Source organism: Corylus avellana, chromosome ca5 (assembly GCF_901000735.1).
Source record: "Corylus avellana chromosome ca5, CavTom2PMs-1.0".
Classification (NCBI taxonomy): domain Eukaryota; kingdom Viridiplantae; phylum Streptophyta; class Magnoliopsida; order Fagales; family Betulaceae; genus Corylus; species Corylus avellana.
Genome location: NC_081545.1, coordinates 24,365,595 through 24,375,744, shown reverse-complemented (window position 1 = coordinate 24,375,744; position 10,150 = coordinate 24,365,595). Strand labels below are relative to the sequence as shown.

The window sequence follows — 10,150 nt, the reverse complement described above, 5'->3', positions numbered from 1 at the left end:
CGCAGTTAATGAATAATCAAAATTAGGAATAATTTTTTCAACTCATTCGAAACTCCTCTTGACTCATGGCCTTGACGAATAACCCTAAAATCTTATTCTTTGTTACGATTTGCAATTAATGATACCGTGTGATTTCTTATAGAAATGTGTTCTCCATGAAATATTTGATCATCTTGTAAATTTTCCTTCTTTCGTAGGGTTTAAGGTTGATCCATATGATGAAATGTCTTTTTTATGTTGGGGCTTTGGGTGTCAAAGTTTTGCATGTTATTTTTTTTTTCTGAAATTTTGTAAATATTTGGGTTTTCTATTTCTATTCTTGTTGTGTGAAGTAGTATTTGGTTAATTTGGGTATTATTAGTGACGGGGTTAAGAGTTTTGCTCACATGGGTTAAAATTAAAAAAAATAGACTTAGACAAAAATTTACATTGAATCTCGGGTTAGGTGTTGGTGTAGTTAACTTATCAATTTGCCCTTGTTTGTTTTGTGGTTGTTGTGAAGTGAAGTTGAATATGAGAGCAATATGGGAGCAAGACTTCGTAAAGAAATTGGCGATCAAAACCATCTGATCCAAAGCTTTGTTGCTCTTTAATGAGAACAACACAAATTAATTAATTTCCTACTCAAAGATGTCCTTAATTAGTCAAATCTTTTACCGTAAAAATGAGGATTTCTACGAGGAAGAGCCCCCTCAAGAGCCGCCATGTCAATAGGAGAATACCTCTCTGATCCCCGAAGAAGCTTATGAAAATAATTTAAAATACGTCGTAATTGACTTCAATGGGGTCAATCCTTGAACTTATATGTTCCTTCAAATGCTTTAAATATGGGTTTCGAGTCCCAAATTGAATCCTTTAATTTTGGTATAAGTGGTGCTAGGGATACTATAACTTTTTAGTAATTCTATTTGTTACCCCGGCCCTCTATCTCTCTTCCATTTCTCTAAAGCCTATGTAACGTGGTTCTTGAGCAAAAAAAAAAAAAAACTATTTTTCATGCACCAAATGCTATGAGAAACCACGCCGCATAGACTTTGAAAAAAAGAGAATTAAGCGGATAGGAAACTCATAACTTTTACTACTTCTCTTTTTTTCTTCTGTGAGCAATTCAAGGAAAGGGAAAAGGTTAGAACGTTGTTTATAAACTAATGTGACCGTCTATAGTTGGTAAAATAATTAAGCAAAAAAAAAAAAAAAAACCTATATATTCACCAATTATGGATTGCCAAATCACTTTGTAAGTTACTTTGTAGTAAATATTGTAATATCCCAAAAATTTTGCCGAGAAATGCATAACAATAAAAGATCCCAGAGAAATGCATAACAATGATAATAAATGACATTGCATACTTGAAAAGCAAAGCTTCAAATGAATCAGCTTCTACTAATTCCTTCCATGGGGATATCTTTCGAGCAAAATCTTCTCTCCCATATACCTGCAACCAAAGACAGTGAAAATAAGATTAAGAACATCCATGCACGACAAATATCAAAGGTTTCATTAATTAATTACGTACCTCCCCAGCATCATAACAGTAGCTTGAGGATTAGTCCCAGGTGACCTTAAAAATGTTGAACCATCAACAACCCTTAGAGCTTCCACACCGACAACCTTATAATCATGATCCACAACCGAACCAACTTGGCAGCCTCCATGATAATGCCAAATGGTCATGACGGTGTCTAAACAGAATTGCTCGAGGGAAATTGCTGCGGTGACGTGTCGCCGCCGCAAGTTCAACGGCAAACTCACCATCAAGCTTATTAGTGCTTCCACGGGCATGCTTCTGTAACGGAACTTTGAGAAGGCATTGGAATTTATAACGTCTATAACGGTGCTCATGCCTTGAACACACCTCTCTAGGTCTTCTTGTTCCTTGAAATAGTTGAAGGTGACTGCTGGATTGTCGTTTGGATTTGTGCTCCGAAGCTCCAGATGGCCTGTTGAGAGAGGACCCATGATTTTTTCGAGAATAAATCCGCCTCTAATGGTACCATTGGCAACATCATTTATGGCTTCAGCAGCTTTATTCATTGCTTCCTGGTCAGTCTGCAATTGTTTGAGCAAAGTGGGAGTGTTAATTATTTCCTAATTTCATCTAATTGAATGTGATCTTTAATTATATATCCCAAGGATCATGTGTTCAGACTAGATAGTTTCGAGTAATTCTAGGTGGCCTACTTGTGTCCTACTAAGAATGATGTGGCTATTAAAATCACCATTTGGCTTGTGATTGATCCTTACTAAATTTGATCAAAATGTGATTTTAATAACCACATCATTCTTAGTAGGACACAAATAGGCCATCTAGAATTACTCAATAGTTTTCCTAATGAAATAATTAGAAATTTAATCAACAAAACAAACTAGTTACGAAATCATATTAATTAATAGCCTCTACTCGTGTCTTAATTATCTAGTCTGAGAGCTAAATTTGCGTCAATTGTTTGTCTTTTGCCTTCTGAAATGTTAATGCGCTTTGATAAAACACAATCACATGTCTTCTAATTTTTTAAAATCTGAACATAATCTGTAAGAAAATTCACATCATAGGACTTTAGGATATGCATCAGTTTAATTACATTGAATTTAAAGGTAGAAGTTGTTGAGGAATAATCTCACATTTGCCTATGGACAAGACCTTGGGCATATTTATAAGGAATGGGTAACCCTCTCCTATAGAACCGGTTTTATGAGATGAGTTAGGCCAACGAAATTCTTCATGGTATTAGAGCCTACCACATGACCTATAAGGCCCACACTACTTACTCCGTGACAAAGACAAAAAAAAATACCGGCCTGCACGTGAGGGAGGGTGTTGAGGAATAATCCCACATTTGCATGTGGACAAGACCTTGGGCATGTTTATAAGGAATGTGCAACCCTCTCCGGCCTATAGAACCGGTTTTATGATATGAGTTAGGCCAACAAAATTCTTCAGAAGTGCGTGGCTCCATAACTTGGATTTTTTTTTCTCAGGATTAAATTTTCAATTTTTATGGCATTTAATTGCTTTGTGACAATTTTATGTATCTATATATGGTGAGTGAACAATTTTATGTATCTATACATGGGGGCTAGATATATGAAGTCCCACAATTTCAACCTAAAATCTGATTAAATTTTCAACCATTTGAACCTTTTTTTGGATAGTGTTTTTTTTGTTTTTTTTTTTTTAAATCTTAAAATGTGAATGCCAATTCAGAAGTAGAAAGTTAAGGATAAAAAATTACAACAATTACTTTTTAAATTTGCTAGCAATTTGAGGAAGTAATGTGAGAGACCCAAATAAATTTTGGGTTGCCCACCCACCTACTTAGATAGGTAAATCCCATATGGAGTCTCTTGAATGCATTACTTGTTCAAACTACTAACAATTCGATCAAGTAGTTGATAGATACCAATCCGAAAGTTAAAACCTGATTGAGGAGCAGCGACCCAAACTGTTTAGAGAGCCTTTGAGGCGAAGCATAAGCAAAGCTCAATCCACTGGCTGCCTCAATGTAGCTACCAAACCTAGTGATGCCCACAGTTTGAATAAGAGACACCTCAACTTGCAATGGAGAAGGAATGAAGAGAGCATTCATTGGATTATCAGCCATCCCTTGCCCCACCATTGGCTGCTCCACCAACACCTTGATTCCGTGGCTCCGAAGCTGTTCAGCTGGCCCAACACCGCTCAACATCAACAGATGTGGGCTTCCAAGTGCACCAGCTGATAATATTATCTCATTCATGGAGCTCTTCGTTAGGTATGCTCTGTGCTCCACTCCCAACACATCTTTGAACATCAGACCGCTAGCTCGCGGTCTTCTTGTTCCTATATATATCAACAACAACATCATAAGATTCTTAATTACAACTAATTAACAAAACTAATAATAATATTTAAGACGCATCATCAATAGAAGTATATATCCATGCCATCAAACAAGAAATTAGGGTTTATTTAAACATTAATCTTAAAACCCTTATTAGAAAACACTCTATTTTTTACACCTCATAAAATGGCCTTTATTATATACGATATGTTTATATATGCATAATAGGGCTTCTATTAAGGATATCTGATTGTGCCTTATTAATCTAGGGTTTGTACATTATTACAAGGTAAAAATGCAAAATTGGTCCTCATGATTTACTTGATTTACAATTAGCTCCATGTGGTATCAAAATGAACTCAAAGGTCTTTGAGTTATGCCACAAAAACAATCTAGTCCATATAGTCAAATTTCATCTACTAATGTAATAAGTTTCGTTAGTGTGATATTGATTTAAATAAGACAAGTATCACAATTTTATTGGGTCAATGTTTCACGCTATCAAAATATGCTAAGTTAGTGAACGAAATTTGATTGTAGGGATTAAATTTTTTTTTTTTTTTGGCATACCTCAGGAACTTTTGAGTTCATTTTGATACCACATGTAATAATGTACAAACCCTACATTAATAAGGCACAATCAGATATCCTTAATAGGAGCCCTTTTACGCATATTGACATATACGACAAACAAAACCCTTTTTTTCTTTGTATTTTTATTTTTTTTCCTATTCAAAAAGAGTAGGATGGAAGATCAATTGTGGCTATTCTACTTGGGTGTAATCATAGTAGGACCTACCCGCTGAGAGCTGCATATGAGGGGGCTTAGACGGTAGGAACTGCTGGCACTCTTTCAAGTCCGACTAAGTCATAGCCTGACCCAGCCCCACCAGTGCGTCAATGAGAATCCAAGGCGGCTAATACTAATTATGTATATGCAGAAATTTTTCATTGCGGAGATTTGAACCCACGCCTAGTACAACCATCTAAAAATTTTCTTGGGTCATTGAACCACTACCCTGGATAATAACAAGCAAAACCCTTTACACGTGCATGGCAATGGTTAATTTTTCGTAGAAGCCTAGGTCCATTTCTATCTTTTTCTTTGTATTGGTAAGCACCAAGATTCATGCTACAATCGTTGATCAAGAACTTAAAATCCTTACCATTATTATAAGTAAACAAAATCTTGTGCGCAGTTGCATGCAAATACACAGTAATCCTTCTTGGATCCGCATATTGGAGCAAATCTGCAGCGGTGTGCCTGTGACCATCCCCATCAAAAATAGTGCCTCCAACTTTCGTCCCATACACATGATCATACGTAAACCCGTTATTGGGCGACACCCCCACCTCCAATAACCCATCTCTCACGGCCGACTGCCACTCCAGCATCGGGGGCCTGAACGCCACCAATTTTTCCACCCATCCATAAGATTGGTTAACCAAAGTCTCGTCCCAACCAGCTTCCTTTATGTAGCCGCGGCTCGCGTGCGTGTAGAACCCGGCATTCAAGGCGGATCCACCACCTAAGACGCGTGCTCGGGCGTTGAACACTCCGTCCTGGGAGATGAACTCTTGGGCTGGGGACGCAGGAGAGGCCGTGTCCGCAAGATTGGCAGCAAAATTGCCGATGTTGGTTATGTTTGGGTTGTTGTAGGGGGAGCCTCCTCTCTCGAGGACTAAAACCCTCGCTCCTTGTGAGAGAGTTGCTGCTAGTGGGCAGCCGGAGGTCCCTCCGCCGATGATTATATAGTCGTAGCGTAGTATTGCTGGAGCGGAAGTTGCCTCTTTGACAAAAGTGTAGTATGGAGCTGCAGAGAGAAGCCAGAGACGAGATCAATGAAGAAACTTTGTACAATTTAGAAAGAGTGAGCTTCAAATTTTGTAAAATTATATAATAAAATATTGGAGAAACTTTAGAAAATCTCGTGAACTTCTAACTCGGTTTAAAATTATCTCTTGAAGTTCACAAATTCTCAATTTAGGGTATCGAACTTTTAATTTTTTGAAATGTCCTTAGTCCGTTAGGATTTTCTGTTAAATATTTTCAAATTTTTCAAAATTTTCCTTTTTTTTTATAAATAAAATAAAATAAAAATTACAAAGATAGGTGTAGGTATTTTTGCAAATTCCGTTAAATCTGGCCTGACCAACACCTAAAATTTGCAGTTTTTTATTTTATTTTTTTATAAAAAAAAAAAAAAAAGAGTATTTAGGGAATTTTGAAAATATTTAATGAGAAATCCTAATTACCGACGAAGGACATTGCAAAAAATTAAAAATTTAATACCCTGGATTGAGATTTTTAAAACTTTATAGGAGTAGCTTCAAAAATGAGTTAAATTACAAGAGAATTTTCTCAAGTTTCCCCCAAAATATACGACAGTAAGAAGTGAGAAGAAGACTGATAAAGACTTGAACCTTTTTCCGAGTGAACAAAGCCATGAAATATGAAAACTACAGCAAGAATAATGGCCCCAATAAGCCTGCTCCATCGCGAAGCCATATTATAATCTAGGATTTACTTCCCAGCAACGCTAGCTAAAGAAATTTCTGAAACCCTCTTGAGAAAATCAAAAAGTAAAAACTCTCAGCTCAAAAGTCGCCTAGTTTACAACCTGTGACCCCAACACATGAAGATTCAATGTCCTTGAACCATGTTGAAATGCACATGATGTGTGAAACCAACCAGTTCTTCAGCTCTCTTGTCTCTCATCACTCCATCAGAAAGAAGAACACTTTCACTCAAAAAAGCAGCAGTGCTAGCTAATACTTGATGACAGTCGATTATTTTTGTCATATAATATGGATTCTTTGCCTTCAATTGAAATCTTATTAATTACAGGGTGGGCAGTTATAACTGCTTCCACTATCTGCTTCTGCCATGCATGATATATATCGTCGAATTTATATTTTCATCTTTTAAGAATATCACTAAGATAATGCCCTTTTTTAATTAATTTTTTATTTACTTTTTGATGAATTCACATCCTGTCAGCACCAACGTGTGGCTGTAGAAGCTAATCAAGCAAATTATGCCATTTTTGAATTTTAGATACGTTTAATTAATTAAAGGCAGCATGAACTCTTTCTTCCCAAGAAAAGGAAGCCGAGGAAGAAACGGCCAGACTCTTGTATAAATGAGGGAAAAGTAAAGTTATAATATAGCCTTAGAAACAGAAAAGTGTAGTAGGAGTCATAAAGGGCATAATTAAGTCTCTTGAAGTCACCCAGGCTCACCCTTTATAATGCCCATTGCCATTTATTGCTGTTCTTCATAAAAGAAAATGCGTGAGAGTACTACTTCTCTTTTTTTTTTTTTTTTTTTTTTGACATGTCCACACAAGACACAAGGGAAGGGGGAGAGAGGATTCGAACTAATGACCTCCGCTTCATTAGGCGTGGTCCACAGCTGATTTGAGCTACTCCTTGGAGACCATGAGAGTACTACTAGAATGAAGATTTTGCTGACTTTAGGATAAATTGAATCAATACTGCAATAAATTATGTGCCGGAGCTTATTTTTCACGCGCCGACGTGTGGATCTCATGCACGCGTCAAGTCGTCTCTTGTTGGAGATGTCTCTTGTTGGAGATGTCTATAAGATTGTGCTCCTCCATTGTTGCTTCTGGTGGGGTTTTGTTGTTTTTAGGTTTTTCCTCTGATTTATTTTTTGTTCTTTTGACTTGTCTTTTGGGTTGAGGATCAGACGTGAGTTGACTCTTGCCCTTTGGGCCGAGGAGGATTAGATCCGTGTGGGAGATCATCTTTCAAGGCCAGGAAATAAGCTTTTGGAATTTGAGCTACCCATATCTTAGATGTAGTTTGCCCAAAGGAATTTGGGCTACTCATATCTTAGATCTAGTTTGTCTAGAGCAGATCTGTTTCATAACTGAAGTTGTACATGGTTAATGAAAGCTAATATCATAGATAGGATTTGATTATAAGAATTTTTTGATTGTATCTATGACTATAGCATCTGACTATGTGTTACCAGAGCTAACTTTTTATGTTCTACGATATAAGAACTTTTATAGTACTTAGTTATGTGGGGTTGGTCAGCAGTACTTGTGACCAGTGGCGAAGCCACATAAGCCTTTGAGGGTGCCGTGAGATTTAAAAAAAAAAAATTGCCCAAAAATTAAAATAATAATAATAATAATAATTCCAAGGATATTGCTGTGTATGGTAAACTTTAATAATGCCAAAACTTAATACATATGCATGGTAACCAAAAAAAATCCTTATTTAATACTTATGTATGGTAAACTTTAATATTCATATATATGATTGTTTATTTTGTTGTTTAATGTTTATAAACTTTGATTGTCTCTTACGAGGTCGTAATTTAACTTGAAAATTTTAGGTTCATGAATAAACTTTAGGTTTATGAATTGATTGATTTAACTTGCTGAGAGTTTCAATTTAGATTCAATACTTAATGATTTTATACTTCCAAGAGACCATAAAAGTGCATTTCTAGACACTATATATATATATATATATTGTATTTCTGTCTTTTTGATATATATAGTGCCGACATGTTACATTTCTAATATATCAATTTGAGCACATATTTATGAACTTTTATAGATATTTTTTTGTAATGCATATATTATGTGAATTACCAAATTTTTAGGGTGAAGAAAATTTTAGGACGCCAAAAAAATTTTAGTGGCTTGTGACTGAGAGATTAGTACAAGCAATCGTTTAATTTATAAATCGGATTAATTATATTTAGCAGGTGCAGAGTCTGTAGACTAATTGAAGAAAACATATAGAAGAATTATATTTACATCAAAATTGGTTTCTTCACGGCTCTTAGGCTACTAATTAATAATCTTATAAGAATGGGTGATGTGGGCAGTGGGGCCCACCCTATACGAGTAAATTAGATGGTATAGAAAAAAGGATGTAAATTTCTTCCCAACTCAATTTAGGAATTTTCTTTTAACACAATATATAAAAGTGTCATGTGCTCAATAGCATATGAAAAGCGTATAATTTTTAATTTGCATATAAGTATCACCTGATTTTTTAATGAAACTACTAAACATCGCCTTATTTGGCGCTGTGTTGTGATTTTTCATAAAATTTGGTGGATAAATCGAGAATATTGGTTTTTTAGTTAGAGATCACGCTAGTCAACTTTTGGAGATAAAAATAATGGGGTGACGAATAGAATTACTCATTAAAAATACATGTGTTTGTTTTTGGCATGTTCAAATAAACGAGATTGAAAGAAATTTTTCGGATCCCAATTTGAACAAAATGGGAAGAAACCACAAAAAAATCTTATTATATATTTTTCATATTTCACTCTTAAATATGTAAGGCAAAAAAAACCAAAAAAAAAAAAAACCTCGTGTTCCATGCTCCCAAATAACAATGTCACAAATATCGATCGACTTTATCTCAAATCGTGATCAGAATGTGTGGAATATGATTCCATTACAACCACGTAAAGTACTGGATAGGAGAGACGACAGATTTATCTTGCGCCCCTGGCCCAAATTCCAACACTTCAACATTGTCCATTTTCGATTTTGAACAATCTGTCCCAGCAGAAAAATAGAAAAATAAAATATTTTTTTATAAAAAAAAAAAAGAAAGAGAGAAAGATGGATGAGAAAAATAAGTGTACGTATAACTAATATTGTTCGACCATCATGGTCTAATTTACAACTCACAATTTTTAAGTAATTAATTACATCTCATATTTGAGAGAGATAAAGACCGTGTTAGAGAAAACTACTTCAAAGATAAATCACAAGAGGAATCAAGATCAGGAAGGAGATAATATTTATCTCCTTATTATCTCATATTCTAAGGGATAACATTGTATTTTAGTTAGGACTCTAGTATCATATATCAATACTCTTGTAAAGGTTAATATATAGAATTCAAACTGTATATATCTTTATATAATAAACGTGATAATGTGCTGTTTAGGTATTCAAGCCTAAAGCACTTACAATATATTCAATATTGACCTCAATTATATTATAGAATTAATGTTGCTCGACCATCATAATCTAATTTGTTTAGGACCAAAAAAATAGACATCTTTGTTCTCAATTTTGCTTGGTTTCTTATATATATATATATCTATATAAACTTGAAAATAAATTATATGCTTGTTTTCCATTTGTTTACTTTCTTTGATTTGTTTAAGCTACCTAAGAAATAGAACATTGTCTTCTCCTCGAACCACACCATATATACAATCTAATTCTTTCTTTATCTTTATTTTATTATTATTTTTATTTTTTTGCAGTGCAGGGGTCAGGTTGAATTCATCAATGAACACCATTGGTATATCATA

The 10,150-nt window shown here is 34.9% G+C and overlaps 1 protein-coding gene across 1 annotated transcript; it reads right to left on the bottom strand.

The window, feature by feature from the left end:
* Window positions 1-1,276: 1,276 nt before the first annotated feature.
* On the bottom strand, window positions 1,277-6,574 carry LOC132182761 (protein HOTHEAD-like). Its single transcript, XM_059596096.1, has 5 exons — window positions 6,247-6,574; window positions 4,989-5,636; window positions 3,421-3,821; window positions 1,518-2,050; window positions 1,277-1,436 (listed from the first exon to the last, which is right to left on the bottom strand). Exons 1-5 carry the CDS (start codon window positions 6,329-6,331, stop codon window positions 1,385-1,387), a joined length of 1,719 nt encoding a protein of 572 aa, XP_059452079.1. The 5' UTR covers window positions 6,332-6,574; the 3' UTR covers window positions 1,277-1,384.
* Window positions 6,575-10,150: the final 3,576 nt, after the last annotated feature.